Source organism: Polyodon spathula, chromosome 5, assembly GCF_017654505.1.
Source record: "Polyodon spathula isolate WHYD16114869_AA chromosome 5, ASM1765450v1, whole genome shotgun sequence".
Lineage (NCBI taxonomy): Eukaryota > Metazoa > Chordata > Actinopteri > Acipenseriformes > Polyodontidae > Polyodon > Polyodon spathula.
The window spans coordinates 74,169,952-74,195,109 of record NC_054538.1 but is presented as its reverse complement, the minus strand read 5'-3'; the positions used below and the strand labels follow the sequence as shown (position 1 = coordinate 74,195,109).

Below are 25,158 nucleotides of genomic sequence, written 5' to 3'. Positions count from 1 at the left end.
TATACTGTATTCTAGACACCGCAGGTGGCGTACATATCCAATCCCACTGCAAACTAAACTTTTGAAGCACAATGCCAATTTTAGGTTACCAGGCTGGGAAACTCACTAAATCAAAGCCAGTTTCCAGAATAACAGACATCTCAAGCTGCAAAAGACTGTCATGTTGGAAAGGTGTTAGTAAATATGTAAAACAACCCAAATACAGTTAAGGCATTAAGCAAGCTGTATTGGTCCGAACACTGCTGATGTTGTCCCTGCATTCGGGGAGAGCTCCCTTTTTAATAAAGCAGCCACACTCGTGTCGTCTTGTGCAATTCATATATTTTTACCTCCGTGTTTCTACAAGTCTGAGCCCAAAATCACTTTCGTCGCTCTGATAACGTATGTTTGTGAATGAGTGTGACGGAAAGATGAGTTCTGGTGATGAATCTTCCTCCCAACCTGTGAGGGCGCTAAAGAACGGGAGGAGAAGTATCTGGAAGGGCTGGTCTGACAGTTCGTTTCCGGGTCAGGGAAGTGGGTCAGCCTGGAGGGAAGCGCGACTCTGTTGTAAGACCGTATTGATTTGAAAGGTAAACGAGAGGCAGCTGCAAGTAATAAGGCAGCTGCAACCGTTTATCTCGATATCATGCGGGATTACATATGGGGGCCAGGGTAACGCTGATCTTCTCCTTCGTTTGGGTTAAACGAGTGGAGAGAGAGAAGGACTGAGAGAGGAGCTCTCAGAGTGGATTGTGTTAGTGTTTTGTATTGTTGTGTCTGTCCGTGTAACTGTCTGTTTTTGTATTCAGCACTAGACAGTTAACGCACGTCTCCGGAGCTGTCGAAAGGAGAGCACTATCCGGAGCACCACTGCACTGAGCACCTGCACGTTTTCGATCACCCAGGACTGGTGACCGTACCGCTGTTTTTGTTCAGGACTGTGCCCTTGGTTTCATTATCCCCGTGCTTTACACATTGTTGTGTATTGCCGGGGATTTATTATTTTTGACGGTCGCCAGACCTGGAAAAGAGCAATAAAGCACTTATTCACTGAATCACTGTTGTCTGTTCATCACTCCTGCACCGCATCACTGCGACATCTGTTCCCCTTACCAACCACTTTGCCACAATGAGTCATACCAAGTAAAGGGCATACCAGTTCTTCTTTAACATGGGACATGGGAAAGCGGATTCACAGATTCCTACACCAATCCACATTTTCAAAAAGGAACAACAAAACATATTCTGCAATCAGCATCATGCACTTATTTCTAAGGTATCCAGGGTTACAAACCACTATTCAAACTGTCGTTCAGTTGTAGCCTGAACACCACTGCATGGTGCCACAACCTTCACTGTCCCCGGCTCAGATTAAGGATAATATTGATGGTTTCCACGGAGCTCTATGACTGCATGATCTTTTTATTTTCAAAATGGAATAACACATTATTTTTGTTGGGTGTTTAAGCAGACAGACAGAATGCAAAATCCATTGCTTTTGAATTCTAGAGCTACATCTCCAAAATAAATCAGATCTATATTTATTAAACCCAAAAGTACCTGATAGGGGTTTCAAACATTTTCCATAAAGAAAAGGGTAAGTTGCTTTAAATAAACTCTGAATTGCTTTGTTAGACATTCCAAGAGCAAGAGAGAAAAAGAGAGGGAGGGATAGAGAAATAAACTGAATTAAAGAGAGAGAGAGAGAACTATGTAACTAGGTTGAATTTGTTGTAGGATTCATAGCCTTTGAGGTAAAAAGCAAATGTTACATTAATTATGACCACTGATCAGGTCATAAAGAGTTAGTAAAAAAAAAAAAAAAATGTTTCAGTGTGGGACTAATTTAAGCAGGTTCCTGTTGACTGTTAGCTTGACTAAGTACTAAGAACAAATAATTATCTGATGTGGGTTTGGTGCCAAGGTTCATGCATTTCTGGCTGTAAACTGAACTTCGCTGAGTATACCTGATGAAGATTTAGGCTTAGTTTGCTTGGGGTCAGGTGTAGCAGCAGATTTCAGCCAGACCACCCTCTACCTCTCCGTCAAAATGCATTTGTATCGTACTACAGTCTCTTGCTTGTTCTCCGGCCTCTCTTGGGATGAAATTGACAAATTTGTGGGTGATAAGTGCCAAATGTGGTGGAATGGACTGTAATCAAGGCACTGGTGCTGAAGTGACCAAAACCCATTTGCTTAAAGCCAGCAAGGTCATGTGGTAATTATTTTCTGTCATTGCAGCTGGGGCTGGATCCAAGTGAGTCCTAAGACTTTGCCCTTACTGCGAGACAAACCTACAGGGATGTCAGTTCCCTCACTAAAGAGAATGCATTTACACACAAAGGATGGAATATCAAAAAGTCTGCTGCAAGCTTTTTCTTTACCTATTGGTCGTCAAACACAGTTTGTCCTGGAAGAGATTTACTTCACAGAGGATGAATTACAAAAAGAGGGATTTATGTAACATGCCACCCCAAAAAAAAGGTATTTAACAGGGCTGGGACACTGCAAGTAGTCACAATGTAATAAACCTTTAACTTTAGCTCTAGCCTGACCACCTTGTCTCTTTAGCTGCTGTGATTCTTTGAATTCAATTTGAAAAGACTGAAACTAAAATAACAAAGAAAAACCATTACAAACCATCCATGATAATTTTAAACATCACCTAAATCCATAAAAATTTAATTTTGTACTTTAAATGGTGCAGAAAGTGGGAAATTCCAGCCATATAAAAAGCTGGTCCTTTCAAAACATACGACTCAAAAGGCGATTTCTGTTACCCACTACGACTTTATTGAAAGATATGTATATGCACTATAATGGAAGAAGCTTTTCACAGAGATTTGTTATGATTCTGTTTGACCGTTCAATGCAAATATTCCTTAATTAGACTCAACCATCGCTACAGTACATAAGTGCAGCCTAGCCAAACTGGCAGCTCAGTAAGATCTCCTTACAACAACAACAACAACAACAACAACATACAAATCACTCTTCTTTTATCATTAGCAGTAGACAACAAACCACTGAGGTCTGTCACAGGGAAAACGTGACTGAATGCACTGAATCGATACACACAAATTTACTGTAAGCATTTTTTCAGCGGATATAAATATGTGCTATATATCATGGGGGACTGATAGCTTCCACATCTCATTTTTAAAGCCCTTGTGAATCCATGAAGGTCGTTCTGGATAGAAGCAAACCATATAATTTTCAGCAACACTGGCACTACAGGATTTCTTACAGGCAAAACATGGTTTGAGCAGATGTGCAGCATTTAGAAACTCAACATATCACTGAAAGAGTTGGTTGTCTTGTTAAGTCTCAGTCTAACAACGTGGTAGCACTTCTAGTTACAATGCACGAAGACCAATGTAATTAACTTGTAATTACCAGGTAATTACCAATGACTCCAGTTCTTTTATTGTAACAACTGTATAGTTACATGAAAATAACTTTTTGATAATTACAATAATTACACAGTATTCACTGTGGCATGTGTGATTTCCATGTAATTACACATGTATTCTGTCAGAAGTTAGCATGTAACTTTAATAGTTACCCAGTTATTACCATGTTATTGCATGGTTATGCATGTCCCAGGATCTAAGTGCAAACAACATTTCTTAAAAGCTGGCCTTCAGAGAAATGGGTGACAATAACCTGTACAAAAACATGCACTTAACACATTGAATTACGTGTACCTTTATCAAAGCTGGCCTTGCTCTTGTCCAACAACTTGTTCATAATGAGATAAAGTTAATTCAATAGCATCAACATGGGCGTTGCTTGGGTAGTTGAGCTTTTGCAGTGGATATTTCCAGTGGACAAGGGGCTAGCCTGTCTTAATCCCCATAGTCTAAGCATGGAACATAGGCACCTGCAAAAAGTGAATTTCCTGTGGGGTTCAGTAATTTACTGCCAGTCTTTGGACCTGAACACCCATGGCTACAGCAGCTTAAGAGTTATGGGTTTTAACTGCTGTGTGGCACATCCAGTTGATGTTTCAATGTGATTCCATTGCAGGCTGTTGCCTACAGTTTGATCAAACAGCCAGTTTTCATTTGACTGAAGTTCGCCAGTATTTTGCCTTATTCGCTTTGTAATTTTAAGCTCATGACTGCCTAAGCAATATGCCATCCTGCAATATCTCTTTTAAGAGTTCAATAAAGCTGAGATGAAAGGCGGGTGAGCAAAACAGCCAGCACTCAGCTTTAGCAACTTCATACAATTCCTAAATCCATAGCTTGGCTCAAATGTAGTTAAAGCCAGAAGCCACTGTGCAGCTAGAAACTGTATTCTGACCCCTTTCTTATCACAATCTGCTGACCAAAGGGTTAAAGAGAAGATAAATATTGTGCCTTCAATACAACTGAGACGTATATTGCAGATGACCCTGAGGTAGACAGCCAAGACTGGTGGCAATAAGCAGACCGAATGCCTCATTTCTGACGTGCTTTTAGGGCTGAGGAGCTATATTTATCTTTTAAAACAAGGCTCCAGAAGTCAGACTTCGTGCTTCAGCCTGCCGGAGAGAGAATGAATGTGCAATCATGGCATTAAATGCAGTGTCCATTCATTTTTAAACACCGCTAGCCATTGCCATGGATATAATCACTACCATGCATTAAACATGACAGCATCTCAAAACAAGTTCTTTCTTTACCTCCCATGTTTCTTTTAAATCTTTAAAAAAAATTAGGGCCATCCTTATTTTGACATTAACCCTCCAGTCACTGGATATACCCCAAGACATGAAATGAGCTAGTTTCAGTAGATGGAATTTTCCACCTCCCCCTTCACAAGCTGTGCTGAAAATAACCCTTCATTTAAGTTAAATATCCCAGTTTAAGCATTGTGAAATATATGAAACAATAATTTAAAAGTAGAGGAAAAACACTGTTTGCATAATTAACAGATTTCAAAATGTTAACTCAAAACAAATACGTTCCTCTGAAAAGGCAATTTCTGTGATATTTAATGCACCTGTCAACTATAAACACTGAACAGTACAATCCCTGCACAGAACATGTGCACTGTACTCGTGAGTCTGATTATAAAAGCCACTTCACTTATTTTCCCCTTGAGGCAAACAGTGCTGTTCACATCTATTTGTCTGAGGTTTCATGAATTATCCTGTGAGTTTTACAGATACTGCCCTACACTTCAGTATGACACTGTATCTACAATATGGATTGCTATTGATTTATGACTATGAAGCCAGATGTAATGTCAACAAATCACATTCCAACCTACTTGTACTGTTCCAAAGACATGTGACATCAGTATCATCACTGTGATGCATGTCGATAGACGTTATCATTAGAATAAGCAGACAAGTTCTAGAATATCCCCTGCTGTGTGCTGCAAATTCATAAAAGCACCTTCTTTGCTGCTGAATTCAACAACAATACGTCTTTGTAAATACAGCAGTTCATTAAAGAAGAATGGCCATATCAGGCTCTACTGTGTTTTGTAATCAGAATAGCTATTAGTTACCCAGTGAGTTCCCATCAGAAGCCTGTAACCAAATAAAAGCTTGGTGTGGATTGGGACTCTAAATGGTAAAATGTGCTTCAAATAACAATTGGCTTAGACTATGAATAGCCTCCCGCTCGTGCAGAATATTACTGGGAAAAATTGATTCCTTGCTTCACTTTTGAATTCACAAAGAAAATAGTGTTTACTGGGGGGGAGGATATTAACCAGGATGCAATGGCTGAGTGCCACTGAGGTCCGGTCACTTGCCCTAGGTTGCCCAGTCAATCTGGGAAACTAATATTGTATCTTCTTTGAATAATGAGCAGAAATAAACATTTCAAATAACACCAAAACAAATCCTTTGAGCGCTCTAGCAGTATATACGGTCCCCAAAGGCTCTTCATAATTGCGACCTGGTTAGTTCAATTTAGCATAACCTCAGCTGACCTGGAATTTAAGAGCCCAAGATTAAAAGTTTGGCATGTACATTTTAAAAGCGGTAGAATTCTGAATTGCTGAAGGGAGGGAAAGTCAAGTCATGCTTGGGGGGCATTGGAAATATAATAAGGATACTACGGGTTACCTAGTTGTGTAACCACTTGGCACAGATCTGTGAGATACAGGAAGATAAATGGCAAGTGTCTGCAGCAGAAAAGACGACCTATCCTGAGAGAGAGTGCGAGTCCAGATTAATTAAACATTAATACCCAACACAGAGGGCTACCAACTGGATAATAAGCCACAATGACAACTCCGCCCTGTAGCTGAGGGGAGCCCAAAGCTGTACTCCCTTATAGAGTAGGCCGCAATTGCATTTTTGTGCTTTGTTCCCTGATTTCAGTAAGACAGTTGGCTTTGTTATCAGCATCGACACGTTTCTTGCTGAGCTGATTATTTTTAAACATTTGTATGATTAAACACAAAAGACATGCTTAGTTTTAACAGTATTGTGGCGGAAATGGATCTGATTAGAAGGGTGTTAGTTGACACTTCTTTTCCACATTGACTCTGTATGGCTGGCTGGGGTTGCTACAGAAAATGTGTGCGAGTTCATCAAAGTCATAGCACAGACTGCAGAAATACTAACAGGTACAGTCAATGACAGACTAAAAGTCTTTCTCAATGCCTTCAATGTTGAAATGAGTGGAGGTTCATATTGTTATATCTGTGGGTAGTGTGGTCTCCAACCACAAGTGAAGGGTATGCTAATAGACCCATTAACAGCAATTATGTAGTGAAGTAACTGCCAAAATACTTGTGTGTGTAACAAAAATCGTAACTGTAAAAAGTATTCCATGTAGTCATAAAATAAATTTGTAAGTCTGTAAAAAAGCTAATTTGTATCCAAATGTCTAAGTACAACTCAAGTTGAAAAAAACAGGTTGTTTTTGTTTCGTGGATGTCTCACAGTAAACAACAACAACAATAATAATAATCATAATAATAATAATAATAGGATTTTACACAAAAACATGTCAGCCTGCTCAATGCACCTATTCAAATGTAATATTCACGATAGTGATAGCTTTCCCTACACTTTACACTAGACTGCAAGAGGCAACCAGAAGATGCATTTAAATACTCATCGATCGCATTCGGCTGAACAGTTTCACAAACAAATTTCTTTTGCGAAATAACATTGTATTACGATTCAGTTCGGATAGTTAATGCGCACTAACTGCGTGTGTGTATTGCAACCGCACTAACACAACCGCTGCTGGTGCAGATTTCTGCGCAACTAATGATGTCACTGTTAGTAAGACATTTCTGTGTGATAAACATGGCTAAAAAAATATAGATGCCTGATGAGCCAAGTTGATTTTGTAATATTGATCAATAGTAAATTCATAACAATGGTAAATAGTGCATACATATAATATACTTTTTTTTTTTTTATTTAATCAAAGTACAGTTTGGTTTTGCAACTAAATAAAACAATATGGGACAATTTGTATCCACAAATGCCACAGTGCGATCGCAACTTGTTTTTTCCACTGATATCGACAGGTTTCAGCAAATGACAGAGAAGCATATACGACTCTTTAGACATGAGTACGTTTTTAATTGTCATTTGGAAACCACTCAAGTCGTTCCCACCAGCCTTCTGGTAGGAAGACCACCCAAATGTTTCTGTCTACAGTCCTGGTACTGTAGATAGTCACCACTGTACTGAAAAAGCAAAATGGCTGGTTTTGCAGAAAACAGCATAGCTCTGCTTGACGAGCTATCGATTGATACAGTACTTTCTTCCAAAAGCATAAACAAAAACACAGCCTCCATGTCACAAAAATCCTCACTTCAGTAATGAAAGGTGTGTGTGTGTACAACAAACAACTGCAGCGAGTACTTTTGTAAATACGGTTGTCGGGCCAACTGCAGTGTGTGTGTGTGTAACCTTAGTTGTACTTGTATTTTTCAGTTGTACTCGTACATTTAGATACAAATATATATATATATATATATTACAAACTTCCACATTTATTTTAGACTACACAGAATGCTTTTTACGAGTGTACAAAATTATTTTACAGATACATATCTTATTTTAAGAGTCTACAGATTTATTGTATAGGTACAAACATTTTTTACAAGTCTACACATGTGTTTTACAGGTACACACATTTTAATTTTTTTAACGCATCTTATTTTGGACAGTTAGTTCACTCCATAAGAAATGGTCATATGCTGATTTTGCACGTAATTCACAATAACCTTGCATAAGTGTGAATGGCCTAATTAGTGTAGGTAAAACAAAAATCTGACTCAAGGATACTGGTGTGGTTCTAGAGTCTAAGAGCTCATAATCATATTACTAATGGGCAAATCTAGTGGCTAATACATTTACCACTATTGAGTGTTTTTTTTTTTTTTTTTTGTTATTGATGACATTTCATTTACAGTGCAGACAACATTAAAAAAAAAAAAAACACATGTGTGCAATCATACCCATTTCACCAAACAAATTTAACTGAATTTGTGAAAAGAGGCAGAATTTCTAGGTACATATTTGTATAAGGGAGATCTTTAACATTATTTAACATTAATATACAGTGAATAAAGTGGCAGGAAGATAGAAAAGTCGATCATATAGCTTCTGAACACTGGATTGACTCGAACCTTTGCACACACTTTCATAATGGTGAGGGAACGAAACACGCACAATTGCAGATTGTGACAACAAGGCATTTCCCCAAAACACTAAAAACATCCATCAAACTGTATGATCACTTGTACGCACACAATGGCAGTGTTAGGTAACCACCCTCCAATTACTGAAGCCCATGTATCCCCCCATTCTAACAGTCATAGTATACCAATGTGCCATCCCACAGGAATTACCCACAATGACGCCAACAGTAAGTGCCAAGCCAATTGTTAGGACTGGTGTCTTGCTGTCTGCATTGACAACAGAGCGTCTGCCACAGCGATCTAGATATGTCACGAAGTTATGATGTTGGGTAAAATCCATGAAATTTGTCTGGAAGCCTTATTAAATATAAGTACAAGCAATGATTTACCTGGCATTGCACAGCAATTTGCAGTGCATTAACAGGCATATTCACAGCAGGTGGCTTGCTTTCAAGCAATTACAGCCATGCAAAGCTCTGCAAAGCCCAAGAAGCAAAGTAGCTTTAAAGTCTAATTTGTTTGTTTTTCATCTGCATTGTGAATACCATAATCTGTTTTCTACATCTAACTGCTGTCCATTTATACAAGAAGCGCTGAATAGGACAGTACATGCAATTTATCCGTGCTAGCATGCTAGCAGTCAAAAGGTTCAAAGTGAAGAAAAGAGAAAAAATTGTACAGCTCATATAAAATACTACAACATCAACCTTAAGTGTTTATTGCACAAGTGCAATATATATTATAATAATTGTCCAGTAGATTATAGTTTCAAACTTTTTAAAAAGTTTAGTTAGCATTCCTTGGAGGAGTGTGAAAGAACAGTGTCACTGGCAAGGCTTGTTTCTGTCAGGAGAGAGACTCAGACACCAGAAGCTGCAGGTTTAAGCGCTGCTGCATACTTTATTTACAAAACTAACAGAACAAACAACAAGCAAAAGGGAAGCACAGTGACCAAAATAAATGGTTTACAAATAAATGATGTACACTACCAGTCAAAAGTTTTAGAACACCCCATTTTTCTAGTTTTTATTGAAATTTAAGCAGTTCAAGTCCAGTGAATAACCTGAAATGGTACAAAGGTAAGCGGTAAACTGCCAGAGGTTAAAAAAAAAGTTTAGGTTACCAAAAACTGAAAAATAATGTACATTTCAGAGTTATACAAAAAGGCCTTTTTCAGGAAACAAGTAATGGGTTAACAACTTACAGCTGTTCTGCAGCAATGGAAGTAAATTAAGCCTTGAAAGTTGATGCTAACAATTCCTACAGGTGTCCCAACTTTTGTTGATTACTTACAAACCCTCTGTCTGTATAAAAGCAGTGTTGGAACAGACTGTGTTACTACACCCTCTTAAGCATTATTTGGACAGTATTGTACTGCAGGAAGTAGTATATTGCTATCATAATGGCGAGAAAAAGGCAATTAACAAAGAAAGACAGACAGACCATTATAACCCTTAAAAGTTTAGCTCTTCCCTTTAGAGAAATTGCAAATAAAGCTAAGGTGTCAGTAAGTACAGTTTCCTACACCATCAAAAGGCACTTGGAAACTGGAGGAAACTCTGACAGGAAGCGTGATGGTCTGGGGCTTTTTTGCTGGATCCAGAGTCGGCGACTTGCACAGAGTGAGTGGCACCCTGAACCAAAAAGGCCAGTGCCATGAAATACCCTCTGGTATACGCCTAGTTGATCAGGGGTTCGTCCTACAGCAAGATAATGACCCAACACACCTCCAAGCTATGTTAGAACTACCTTAGAAGAAAAGAACAAGACGGTAGGCTTCAAATTATGGAATGGCCAGCACAGTCTCCAGACTTAAACCCCATCGAGCTGGTTTGGGATGAACTGGACAGAAGGGTGAAAGCAAAGCAACCTACAAGTGCAACACATTTGTGGGAACTTCTGCAACAGTGTTGGGAAGAACTTTCCGAACAATATTTGATTTCCATTGTAGAAAGAATGCCACGAGTGTGTTCGGCTGTTATATCTGCAAAAGGTGGCTACTTTGATGAGTCAAAAATTTTGATTAAATTTTGGTAAACAAAACGATTCCATGATTTCTTTTTTATCTCCAATTGTTTATTTGTTCTATGCTTTAATTTTAGAGTACATTGAGACATTAAACTGCGAAAATTTCAATAAAAACTGGAAAAATGGAGGTGTTCTAAAACTTTTGACCGGTAGTGTACATATACTGTTCACTTTAACATAGTATAGCACAGCTCACATCAAAACACCACTAACCTTCACCCACTGTAACACCAACATTAACTCTGTCACCGACATTAACACCTGTGATTTCCTTTTTTATACACCTATAAAAGCACCAATTAATGCTTTTATTAACCAAACCCATTGTTTTCTAATTTCTATATTATTTCATTTTTTAAAACAAATTATTGTTGTTAACACTTTTTAATTATGACATTTACAAAGCAGAGCCCTAAAGTGGTGCACCAGCAGCAAGGAAAGACACACATACACTACATTATAATTCACTACAACCAGTCCTGGGGGACAAAGTGCTAACAAAATGGTGTGACTCAAAGCGTGACACATGAAGGGGTGATGTAACGCACCAGATAAGATGCTACTGTATGTTCAAATAGTAAATAACAACATTCATGTGATGCTAGAGAGAGACTGATACTATTCATCTCACTGGCCATCAACAGATCCTGTACACATGTGTAAGTCTCTACCATGCAGCCCTGTATTAACTGAAACAATTAACTGCAGAATATTAGCACGGTGTAATCCGCTCCAGTTAAAAGGTCCTTGCGGGATTTAAGCAGGAAAGCTCTGAAGTTTTAATTACCTGAAGTAGTCCCAGAAGGTTACTACCATCAATGGCAATTACAAAACTGTAATATGCAAACACTGTTAGGAGAGAAAAAGAGCAATTGCACTAAGTGCTATGGAGGGGTATTGCTGATTTAATTATAGGTCCTAATTACAATAATAGTTAATGCATCATGTTGATGCATCCTTAACTGGGTTTAATTATTATCCTGGACATGATGTGAATTCCAAGTCCAGATCTTGCTGTATTAGAGGTGGTTTGTATATATATATATATATATATATATATATATATATATATATATATATATATATATATATATATATATATATATATATATATATAGTGCCTCAGAGTCTACACCCCCTTGCACTTTTTCGCATTTTGTTGTGTCAAAGCCTCATGACATGCATTTCATGCATTTAAATGAGGATTTTTGTCTACTTTTCTATACACCATACTCCACACTGTTAAGGGGAAAAAAGTTTTTATTGAGAAAAAAACTATATATATAAAACTGTTCAAGCGTTGTCAAGTTCCTTGGGGAGCGTTGATGTACAGCAATCTTCAAAAGTCAGAAAAAGACATTTGCAATTGGATTTAGGTCAGGGCTCTGACTGGGCCACTCAAGGACATTTACCTTTTTGTTCCTTAGCCACTCCAGTGTAGCTTTGGCAGTATGGTTTGGGTTGTTGTCATGCTGAAAGGTGAACTTCCATCCCAGTTTCAGCTTTCTTGCAGAGGGCAGCAGGTTTTCCTCAAGGTCTTCTCGGTACTTTGCTCCATTCATTTTCTCCGTTATCCTGACAAGTGCCCCAGTCCCTGCTGATGGGAAACATCCCCATAACATGATGCTGCCACCGGCATGCTTCACAATAGGGATGGTGTTCTTTGGGTGATGCGCTGTGTTGGGTTTCCGCCAAACATAGCGCTTTGCATTTAGGCCAAAAAGTTCCATTTAGTTTTTTCAGACCACAAAACTTTTTTGCCACATGGCTACAGAATCTCCTGAGTGTTTCTTTGCATACTTCAAAACAGGATTCAAGGTGGGCTTTCTTGAGTAATGGCTTCCTTCTTGCCACCCTACCATACAGGTTAGATTTGTGGAGTTCTTGGGATATTGTTGTCACGTGCACACTTTGACCAATCTTGGCCATAAAAGCCTGTAGCTCTTGCTCAGTCATCCACTTTGGAGGGACAGCCTGATCTTGGCAGGGTCTTGGTGGTGCCATACACCTTCCACTTTTTAATAATAGTCTTGACCATGCTCCAAGGGATATTCAAGGCCTTTGATATTTTTATACCCATCCCCTGATCTGTGCCTTTCAACAGCTTTGTCCTGGAGTTCTTTTGAAAGAGCCTTGGTGCTCAAGGTTGAGTTTTTGCTTTGAAATGCACTACCCAGCAGAGAAAACCTACAGGAACTGCTGAAATGATCCTGAAATCATGTGAATCACTACAATTTAACACAGGTGGAGACCACTTAACTTGGTGTGTGATTATGAAGGTGACTGGTTACACCTGAGCTAATTTAGGATTGCTATTAGAAGGGGGGTGGACACTTATCCAACCAAGCTATTTCAGTTTTTATTTTTAATTAATTTTCTACAGTTGTGGGGTAAGCTGTGTAGATAAATGAAAAAAAAAAAAATTCCAGGCTATAAGGCAACAAAAGGTGAAAATTTTGAAGGAGGGTATATACTTTCTATAGGCACTATATATATATATATATATATATATATATATATATATATATATATATATATATATATATATATATATATATATATATATATATATATATATATATATATAAGCCTTTATTTAAATATGTAAGGTGCTTATGTGCCTAAAGTTCAAATTAGGGGTGTGCTGATAATCATAATCATACTTGTAGTTGCCTTTAAGAAGTATTTATCAGCAGGTATTAAATAACCCATTCGTTAATGTGTTGATTTGAATAATTCACTGTCAGTTTAGGGCTTTGGTTTGGCAGTAAAAATCACTAAAAATGTCATCGCCCCAGATAAGAGGAAAAGTTTTGCTTCCAAGTGGCTTTTAAAACACTGAATGCAGATGTTAATTGCCATTGATTGGTACTCAGTTGTAAAGGCAAGGGAAGGGCAACTTTTCTTGTTTTCAAATCAACACATTAATGAATGGATTCATTTTATACCTGCTGATAAGCACTCTTTAAAGGCAATTGTGAGTACAAGTATCAGCACACACCAACTGTACTTCAAATCACTCAGACAAAAGAGTGCTTAGAGACCCTTAACCCACCATAGAGTCTACTCACAGTTTAAATGACAACCACTTCAAGACAGCACTACAGCAAACAACAAGTTCCAGAAACATTGCTTTGTTAGATGCAAAACCTAAAAGAAATGTGTACCCAAATGAATACAGTAAAAGTCAAACTCCAACCATGCAGCTATAACTGACAACAAGCAGCTGTCAGAGATACCCCAGCAGATATTAAACACTTTAAAACATGCAATTCAACTTCCCTCAAGCAGATGTTTCTTATTGGCATTCAAGAGATATGTGTGATGAATAAATCTCATTCCGAGTTTAATTTCCCAAACTGTAATAACTGGCAGAGTGGCTAATTCCTTCAGGATGCCAGTCTCTCTCGAACACGGTTTAATACTTTGTGTAAAAGAAGTCAGTGGGATAAACAATCTCACCCACACTCAGTAACAAATAAATATTTCACATAATGTGTACTGTATTGTGGTGAATCATTATTTAAATAACAAATAAAAAAATATCTTCTACCATATAAATGTCACACATTTTATTTATTTTTTATTATGTAACAGGATTAGGTCAGGGTCTGTGAAGCACACGCCAGCTTCTGTCAGAGTAAAACTGTAACACTTCTCAGTGGTGGTTCAGCAAGACATTTCCTTATGGCAGCACAAACAGCTCACCAGGGTAGAGGAGGGTAACACTCCAAAATGAGGGGCTGTACTTTCAACAAAACCATTAGAATCGGCTACCTGAATCAAAGTTTACTTCAGAACAACTTGGGTTAAAGGTTAGAACATCCAATGAATGAGATTTTGAAAAAAAAAAAAAAAAAATTAGTAAAATGCATTTCACATTCCGTGTGTTACAGTTTGGAGCACACCCTCCTGCATTGTGATGCAAGTTGAAAATTTGGTGTAACATATGTTTTTAAAGTTATACAGCCAAAATGTTCCTAAAGGAACATTTTCTTAATTACATTTTTCCAGAGTCCTTAGTGTTGCTGTAACACATGCAATGTGGAATGGGACCACTGTCTTTTCCTTTAATTTAGGAATGAGGCTGCTTTAACTGATGCTAAAGTTTCAAATATGAGTGAGATTTAATATGTCAAACACTTGAGTCCCCAGCATGATATATGCTACAGCCTCAGGCTGAGTTGATAAAACTTCATATTTTTTAGCACCTTTCTCTCTCTCTCTCTCTCTCTCTCTCTGCAGCTGAATTGAAAGGCATGTTGGGCTGGCGATGTGAGAGGCAGGCAGCGAAGATGCTGAAGGAGGTGATGGGCTGTCTGTCTCCAAGGCTCAGGGAAGCTCTGGAAGATGGGGCAGCGCAGAGAGGAGAAGGACAAGACACTAAATTCCAGGAGCTGCTGGTGTCTCTTTTAGAGGGAGAAGTGGAGCAAGGGGAGGAGGAAGAAAAAGGAAGGATTGTGAAAATACACAAAATGAAACATCTAAACTTTAAAAATCTGGAAAATAAAGATGTGTATAAATTATGCATAAAAATAGCCCATCGCAGAGAGTTAAAGGGGGTGGTAGATTCCAGATGGAGAGGCCATCTAGAACTAGGAGAAGCGGGGAATCCAGAATGGACGGTACTGTATAAGTTACCTCTGGATAAGAGAGTAGGAAATCTACAGTGGAGACTAATACATGGTATACTGGCCACATGTAGGCTCCTTCATAAAATAGATCCCAGTATTAACTCAGAATGCGCTTTTTGTACAGAGGAAAAAATTGTGTTTCATGCATACAGTGAGTGTAAGAGGTTAGACTCTGTTTTAACTCCTTAGCAGAATGTTAGAGATGCTGGGAGTTGAATACACAAAGATTATGTTTATTTTTGGAGTCCCCTACAAGAGAAGGGATAGCAATGTATGTTTAATGGTTAACTTTCTTCTAGGGCAGGGATAACTGGCCATTCTGAAGTCTCGGAAGAACAAGTTGGCAGGCTTAGGGCTGACTCAGGTGGACAGGCTGTTCAGAGTGGTGGTGGTGAGCAGGCTCAAGGTGGACTTCACCTATTTTAAATTGGTTCATCACTTAGAAGGGTTCCAGATGAAGTGGTGTGTGAGAGAGGCAATCTGTTCTGTGAGTGAGGAGGGGAGTCTTAATGTTTTTATGTAATTATTTGTTTAGTCTTGTTTTAGGAATTTAAAGCGCTGTATTTGTACAGGTTTTTAATACTGATGTGTTGGGGAGTTTCCCTAGAGTCAGTATTGTCTGTTGTTTTTTTTTTTTTTTTTGATAGATTCTTTGTTTTATAAATCTTAATAAAGGATTGTAAAAGTTTCTCTCTCTCTCTCTCTCTCTCTCTCTCTCTCTCTCTCTCTCTCTCTCTCTCTCTCCGCGATAAACAATTATCAGTAGTCCCACGACATGAACTGTAAAGCTAGTGTGCAAAGTGAGGTTCACTATGTTGAATATTTAAGGTCCTTTGTTTTCTGTATTTAACTATGAGGAGCTTATAAAATACTGTAAATAAAAAAGAAATAAAAAAACTCTGACCTTTTTCCTGTGGTAACTCTTTGTACAAATTGTTTTTAACGATACTGTAATTGCACATCTAGGGACATAGTAAGTAGATTATATATACACAACAACATGTGTAAGTGCAAACAACTGCCAACAGGTTTCATTTTTTATTGAAGCATGTTTTTTAATTGTAACTGCACAACCATGTGTGTAATTACTGCCTTGTTCCAGTGTAATTACAACATAGCTATACAATACATATTTTGCCTGCACCTCAAAAATAAACATCGGAAATAAATGACTATCAACTTATGCCTCACATTTCAGCCCAAAGTAACACCTTTCCACGAAAAAAACCTTTTGTCCTTTCATGAGGAAATATAATGGCAGTTCTTCAAACTTCAATTTCTAAACCCCCTTTATTGTTGTTGTCTTGTGTGCATATTTAGACTTTATTATGTGTGAAGGCTTCTAAAAATACCATGGAAACAGAGGCTCTAAAATATAAGACCTGCAGAAAACCAAAAAGAAAGAAACAAATACTGAACCAGCTCAACTACTATGCAGAAGCATCTACTGATATTCAATGGCACTCTCTCATACAAAACATTCCCATAGTCATTAAAGCTGTATGCACAGAATACTTTTGCAGTACACTGTGTGCAACTAAACTCTGTCCCAGGGTTGGCTTTCTCAATGACATGGTGAGACGTTTCTCTGGTGTCTTGTCCAGCTTAACTCAAAGAACTACTTAGAATCTCTCACATTTGACCATTAGACAGAGTTTCACTCCATTCGTCTTTCATTGTTTGATATAAACAGGATGCAAATGTTCAGGGACCATTAAATAGTTCAGAATGAAAGTAAAAGATAATAATAAAAAAATGGGTTTCACAGACTTAGTCCCTTTGAAATGAGTCTTTAACTAACCGAGAAAAACTGTATCGTTGTAAAAAAATCTTATCCTGATACTGTCCTCAGTATCTCCATCTGATAACCTCTTCAAAATAAGAATACTGTAATGATATTCTGACTTTCATTGAAAAGCACCATGTGTGAAATTGCATCACACCACCAACTCACAGCCCCAGGATGATATATTAATTATTGACTGATATATTGATTGCTGGGTATGTGTGATTTGTGAACTGAGGCAAAGTGCCCAATTCAGTGACCTTTTTAGCAGTAAAAAAATATAAAAATTGAGAACATAAAAATCATCATTAACCCTTTGAGTAGTACAAATCCACCGGTATGTTCGTTGTGCTCTGATCATCAGGGAGTACGAACGTACCGATACATTCTGCAACTTCAAACTTGAATCACTGAGCCTACAAAAACCCTGATCACATGATATTGTAACACTAGGTTTTTGTAACACCTTTTTTTGGTCTCTTGCGCCCACTGCTAGATGTTGATTGAATTACATACAATTATCCCAGTCACAAAAATGTCAACAGTGTTTGTAAACTGGCGAAAATCGCTCATTGAGAAATAAGTATTAGTAATAGTGAATTCAGATTACAAATTAAATTCAAATACATACAATTCTTCCATTGAATAGGATGTCAGTGAAGACATAAGCGAAGAATATTTATCATCAACATCAAAAGACAGCAAAGATGTGGCGCCAAGTTTTGTGCGTTGCTCCATGCTTCAAGGAGTATAGCACACACTGAAGCATTAGACACTCTCACTCCCTCCGTCCCCACAACCTGTTTACCCTCTCTCTCTCTCTCTCTCTCCCTCCATCCCTCCCTCCCTCCCAAGGTCAAGCAGCTTCAGAAAAAGACTTCACATTTTAAGTTACCTCCAATTGACAATAATTCTCTGAAATGATTTACAATGAGCTGTAGCATGTATATTGAACTGCTGTGCACAATCCTCCTGGAATGTATAGTGAAAAACAACTCACTCTTTCTAACACTAACAGCTTCAGTGTGGTTAACCGATTTGCTGAGAAGGTGTAATATTCAGTATGCCAATGCAAATAGATGTTTTATCACCTAATTTGGACTGTGTTTGGAAAAATCACACAAAAACAACTTTAATACACATGGTCACATAGAAAATGCAAAACCAACCGTCTCTGCTTGTGAGGCAAAAACGCAAAGTAAATCCACAACTAGAGTAATTTACTCTCCAATTTAGACACGACTGTATGTGAGTAGAATGTATTTTGGATGAGTAAAAAGCAACATTACCTTGAAGTTATGAGTACTTTCAATGAATACTGTACATACTTTAATGCAGATTGGTCTTGGACTTGCAAATATACTTTAAAAAAAGACCTGCACACATACACTACATATTTACAAAGAAACAATAGTATTGTATTCCTTATTGATCACCTTGCTATTCATTATATAGATTTACCTTCCATAAATTCGGCTGACGTTAGGCAAATTGGTAAAATAGGTTGAGAGGGACTAAGATGGCGGCAGGAAATCCAGATTCCAAAATCAACAATCCAGTCGCTAATTCACCCATCCCATCAGTATATTCATATATTCCCAACTGACCATTGAGATGCTGGGAATCAACAAAGTAAAAGAAGCTTGATAACATGCAAACTCAAGCTGTGCAGCAAAATTGATGTGTATTGCGATGCAAAATTTAAATATCATACGTAAAAACACCCTTTACACAGCTTATCTGGAGTGCTGACTATCAATTTCATAGCAATGAAATGTAGCAGCATCAGCAGGTCTGTATTAGTCAACCTGTACTGTTTTAATGCCAAGCCCTTTAAGACAGTTAAGAAAGACCTCAGCCCTATTAACTTGTCTTTTTATCTCTTAAGCCATTGATTCTCTCATGTAAGCAATTCATCAGCTGAACAATTTCCACTTTTAGTCGCCTTGTCTAGTTATCTAAATAAGCCAAAACAAAGTAAACAAAACGTAAAACATCACTACATAGAAAAGAATACTAGAAAAGCTCACTGACATTTTTACAGGGTTAAAATGCAGAACAAATGTGTGTAATTCAAGTTTAAATCACAAAAACAGTGTCCCTGAATAAAAAAAAACACACAACAAAGAACTGAACTGACAAGCTAACAACTTCTTATTTGAACTGCATTAAAATCCAAAACTTGGAGGCATGAATATTGGTAGCTTTACAACTAAATACCATCGATTCCAAGTGGATAGAAAAAATACACAAATGAAGCAAGCACACTTTAAATTATATTACCAACAGAGGCCCTGATGAAGGCAATGCTAAGTGGAAACATGTTGTTTTCTTAAATGTTTTTTTTTTTTTTTTTTTTACCGATAAAGTATTTTTTGATATGTGAGGTGCAGGGTTTCCTTTAACTTACTTTGACATTGTGTTAACCCTACACACCACAGTTATCTTTTGTGATGCAGCGCCAGTTCTTATCTGCTTTCACATTTCTCATTATCCACAGCACTTGAGCTGTGGTATATTCTGATAGTATTTCTTAATATTCTTTCAGCCCAGAGGAGAGACACATCTTCTATCTCCATTGCTGGCGATCCCTCACCTTTCACAAATCACTAAATGAAGAGAAATGGCACACATTAGGGACTAAAATAGACTTACCTGCACATGGCAAAGAATATCCAATCTGAGGGTCATGAACAAACTGCCGGTCATTCAGCCTTGTCACGCAGTACAGGTGGAAACAGTCCAGGCAGATGACATGGCGGTCCAAGCACTGGAACACTAACACAGGGCTCCTGTGACACAAGACACAATGAGAGAAGGACTGACACACATGCCAAACTTTCATCATTAATGCTAGAACATCACTGCGTAAAAGAACTTAGAAACTACAGGCTACTTTAAAATTCAGAGAGGCTCCTGTGAAACAAAATACTAATACACTATGGGACTTCATATGAAACCATTAAAACACTTTTACAGCATACTGTAAAACTGATGCTTCCTGCAGCTAACATGTCACAGGTAAAAAAATATATATATTATGGCTAGTGGTGTCAAAGTTATCTATATCTGTATCTATCTATATACAGTACAGTGAAAAAGTATTTGCCCCTGTGACAGGGTCTTCCTCGAGTCACGCGTGTGGGTCGCCGCTGTTCAAGCATACAGAGAGACAGAGGTTGGTGTTGAAACGCCGGCACAGGCGCGCAGGATTTATTAACAACAAAAAGAAAGTGAAAGTAAAATAAAGGCGGTCATGTGACGTTACCAGCGATGGTAACGCACAGAGGACAGATACAGAAAACCGTACAAAAAGTGCAAAATAAAACACAATACCCCAAACTATAACTCAAAAGGTGCCGTGAAAACGGCAGGCCTTGCAGCAGCCCCGATCACAGCGATCGCCATGCTTTTATCTTGACGCTCTGTTGAGACACGCCCACCTGCCTGCTGGAACAGCTGATTGCTTTCAGCTGCTGCTCCACGCAGACCGGTAATCGTCCCCAGCGGAGCGCCACAGCAGCTAAACAATTAAATCAATTGTAACAATTAACACAAAAACATACAATAAACTAATTAAGTACCAAAACGTCACAAAATAAACCCATTCCCACATATAAACCACACCAACACTAATTTACCACTGTGCAGGGCAATCGCACTGCCACATACCTCCCTCCTTAGGATGAGCCCCAAGGGTTCATCCGACAACACCATTCACTTATTTAATTTTATTTATTTATTTTTATTAACACACTACATATGGGTGGGTGGGAGGGAACATTCGAGCCCAGCCAGCCTCAACCAGCCACCAGACAGCTAACTGGCTCCAATGTTATCACCACAGTATCATCAATACAATTTATCACCATTATCTCGATAATTTATTATTACCATCACCATTACTATTTCCCATCACCATCATTTATACAATACTCTACTAACAATCTACTCACATGCAACCATTAACACACCAACAATTATTAACCCCCAGGGCTTCTATAAGGGGGCGCCCATTCAACCCCGCTTACCCCCTAAACCCAGTGTCCCTTCACGGGGCTCCTCTCCAGAGGATTGACCCGCCTCCTTCTGTGACGATCCCCCACAAACGACAGGTCCTCCTTCGCTGACGCTCGGCAGGCAGTTCCTCCCGCTGGCGTCCGGGCAGGCAGTCTCTCCTCCTCCCTCGCCAGCTTCCAGGACCGGAACTCCTCCTTCTGCAGCTCTCGGGGACGGACCCTCCTCGGCCTCTCTGGCGTTCGGGCGGGATGTCTCGGCTCCTTCACAGTGCCTTTAAGGACAGCGGCTCCATCCCTCTCCTTCAGCAGCCCCTCAGGGTTACCTGCGGTCTGCCCTTGTCCCCCCCAAAAAATTTCAGGGGTTTGCTCCTCCTGTCTCTCTGTAGCCATCTAGCCTTGCTTTGGCAGGATGCAGCGGAATCCCACCATATGTGACAGGGTCTTCCTCGAGTCACGCGTGTGGGTCGCCGCTGTTCAAGCATACAGAGAGACAGAGGTTGGTGTTGAAACGCCGGCACAGGCGCGCAGGATTTATTAACAACAAAAAGAAAGTGAAAGTAAAATAAAGGCGGTCATGTGACGTTACCAGCGATGGTAACGCACAGAGGACAGATACAGAAAACCGTACAAAAAGTGCAAAATAAAACACAATACCCCAAACTATAACTCAAAAGGTGCCGTGAAAACGGCAGGCCTTGCAGCAGCCCCGATCACAGCGATCGCCATGCTTTTATCTTGACGCTCTGTTGAGACACGCCCACCTGCCTGCTGGAACAGCTGATTGCTTTCAGCTGCTGCTCCACGCAGACCGGTAATCGTCCCCAGCGGAGCGCCACAGCAGCTAAACAATTAAATCAATTGTAACAATTAACACAAAAACATACAATAAACTAATTAAGTACCAAAACGTCACAAAATAAACCCATTCCCACATATAAACCACACCAACACTAATTTACCACTGTGCAGGGCAATCGCACTGCCACAGCCCCCCATCTGATTTTCTGCATTTTTTTGACACTGAATGTTATCAGATCTTCAACCAAAATCTAATATTAGATAAAAGGGACCCTGAGTGAACAAATAACACAAAAGTTTGATATTGCATTTATTTATTAAAGATAGGTCCTGCCACAACATCTCAGTGGGGTTTAGACTTTGACTAGGTCATTCCAAAACTTTACATTTCTTGTTCTTCAACCATTCTGATGTAGACTTGCTTGTGTTTCAGATCATTGTCTTGCTGCAAGACCCAACTGCGCTCAGCTTCAGCTCACGGACGGATGACCTGACATTCTCTTGTAGAATTCTCTGATACAGAGCAGAATTTATGGTTCCTTCAATGATGGCAAGTTGTCCAGGTCCCGATGCAGTAAAGCATCCCCAAATTATGACACTACCACCACCAGGCTTGACCAATGGTATGAGGTTCTTACTGTGGAATGCAGTGTTTGGTTTTCACCAGATATAATGGGGCGCATGTTGGCTAAAAAGTTGCACTTTTGACTCATCTGTCCATAGTACATTGTTCCAGAACTCTTGAGGATCAACCAGGTGCTTTTTGGCAAATTTTAGATGAGCATTCATGTTCTTCTTAGTGAGCAGTGGTTTCCGTCTTGCTACTCTGCCATGAATCCCATTTTTGCCCAGTGTCTTACTGATGGTGGAGTCATGAACATTGACCTTAGCCGAGGCAAGGGAGGCCTGCAGATCCCTGGATGTTGTTCTAGGGTTCTTTGTGACTTCCAGGACTATTTTACGCCTTGCTCTTGGAGAGATTTCGGCAGGATGGCCACTCCTGGGAAGATTCACTACTGTTCCAAACTTTCTCTATTTGGACAATATGGTTCTGACTGGTTTGGTGGAGCCCCAGAGCCTTAGAAATGGCTTTGTAACCCTTTCCAGACTAATATGCATCAATAACTTTTTTTCCATTGGTCTTCAGGAATTTCTTTTGATCGTGGCATGATGTGCCTCTAGAACCTGTCTGCTGACAACTTCACTCTGATGGTAAGGGCCAAAGTTAATCAGATTTATATTGGGCAGGGCTGTCCCAAACCAGGCCTGATTGTTAACCAAAGTATTCAAACAGCTGACCCTAATAATCCCTTTAATTTCGATGAGTTAACTAGGGGGGCAATAACCTGAAGATTGCATGTTTGTTTACCTTGCACACCAAACAAATCAATGAAGCACCAAACATTTTTTTCTCTCAGACTCCCTCTATATGCTACTATAACCCACAAAAAGATCTGACCAAATTCAAAGTGAAAAATGCGCAAAAATGCAGAAAATCAGACAGGGGCAAATACTTTTTCACAGCATTGTATTACTGGAGAACATTAGGTAGTCTACAGTTAGTGTTATCAGAGTAGTTTTAGTTTCTACACTATATTTACATTTCGTTATCTTTCATGGTTTTCTACAAAAAATACTGAGCAGGCCCTGTTATTTCACCTCAGCTCTGAACCCTCGTTTTAAAAAGTACTCTAACATCTTTTCCTGTCCGTCCAGTAACAAGGCACTAATTTGGCAAGATTTACTGAATAAAGGTACTGGGTTATAGAAGCTATAGTCCCCTTTCATCTTCCAAAAGAAGACCGCTTTCTGGGAAAGGTTGGAGCACTTTTGCATGGAATTATGTGCAGTTCTAGCCCTGTAGCTAAAATCATCTCGGGACTCTCAATAAACTTCAATTCTAAGAGCTGAAAATTATTTTCCATTGGTTAGTACTGTACATCTCAAAACATTGACAGCAATATAGAGTCTGGGAGATACTAAAATGGTGATATTTTTACAGAGTAATATTGGACTATTGAATTATACACACAAAAAAAAAAAAGATTACAAAAAGTTGAAGTTTCAGATCATACAAGTGAGTTTTTATTTCATTATTTATTTTAAGCACTGACCTGTTATGTTATTAATAACTTACAAGGTAGCAAAGGTTTAAGCCAGATCACACATTTTAACTTAAAATAGTTAAGTTAGTCTATTCCCAAAACCCTAATAACAAATATAGTTATTTGGCTTCAAGGCTATTTCAGCAGTGTAATATCATACAATGAATTGCAGATTATTTATCCCTCAATAACAGGGAGGCAGTAAGAGACGAATAATACCACCCCTAGATGGGAGCTGCAGAGTCCCAGAGAAAAATGCATGAAGATTGGAACACTGATTTTGTTTAGATAAGGAGCCAACAGAGGACTAGAACAGTCAAGCGAATTCAGGACGGGGCCCGTTGACAGGCGTTATTAATGGACTGTGAGCCAACCCAGGGGCTGCTGATCCAGATAGCTTTTTAACATAAGGAGTTTTTCCTCCAAGATACAAACCAGTGAATTAAACTGTGCATCAAATGAAGTGCCGAGTTTCTCTCTGCCTGCCACTGAAGGCTCGCAGGCAATCTTTTATACTGAACGGTTCATTTAATTGCTTTCCGCTTATTTCTTTATTTTCCGTTCTGTTAATTTACAGAAACCTCCCCCACCCTCTGCTGCTCATATTCAGGTACTTTCCCTTATTGAATATTACTGAGAAAAAAACTAACAATGTATTTAAAAAAAAACTGCTGTTCTTTTTTGTGTGCCCTACTTTCACTAGTTTTCTTTTTTTTGTTTACATTGCAGGAGTAGGATGGGAGAGGGGACTTGAAACTACTGGTGACAATAGTATTCCATCTGCACCTTGAACCTCTAACACTCAATCTCATCTGCTGCCAATAACAAACTCAGGAAGCAGCTGGTTCCATGGGCAGGTCATTAAATCAGCAACACAAAATTAGATATTTTTTTTTTTTTATTTATAGCAATGTGTTTTTTTAACTTAGAATTGCCACTAGCACTTTTTCAGAATTATGTTATTTTTCAATTAGGAAAAAAAAAAAAAAACTGATAACTCTCTCTCCCGACTTGTGAGGGCGCTGTGTAAAGGGAAGAGAGTGCCCTGGACTGGATGGCCAGACAATTCATTTCCAGGGTTAGAAGGAAGTCGGTCATCTAGAAAGGGGGTGGAGCTACGATACACTAAAACACCCGGAAGGGAAACGACGTGGCAGCTGCTGATTGATGGTACAAAAGGGGACGTAGTGACA

At 38.9% G+C, this 25,158-nt stretch overlaps 1 protein-coding gene across 3 annotated transcripts in view; it reads right to left on the bottom strand.

The window, feature by feature from the left end:
* Positions 1 to 25,158, bottom strand: part of prkn (parkin RBR E3 ubiquitin protein ligase) — a 179,500-nt gene that overhangs the window by 57,098 nt on the left and 97,244 nt on the right. For all 3 annotated transcript variants that reach the window (XM_041251298.1, XM_041251299.1, XM_041251300.1), the window contains one exon: positions 19,699 to 19,835. In XM_041251298.1, coding sequence (XP_041107232.1) covers positions 19,699 to 19,835 — 137 coding nt within the window. The remainder of the gene's footprint in view (positions 1 to 19,698; positions 19,836 to 25,158) is intronic.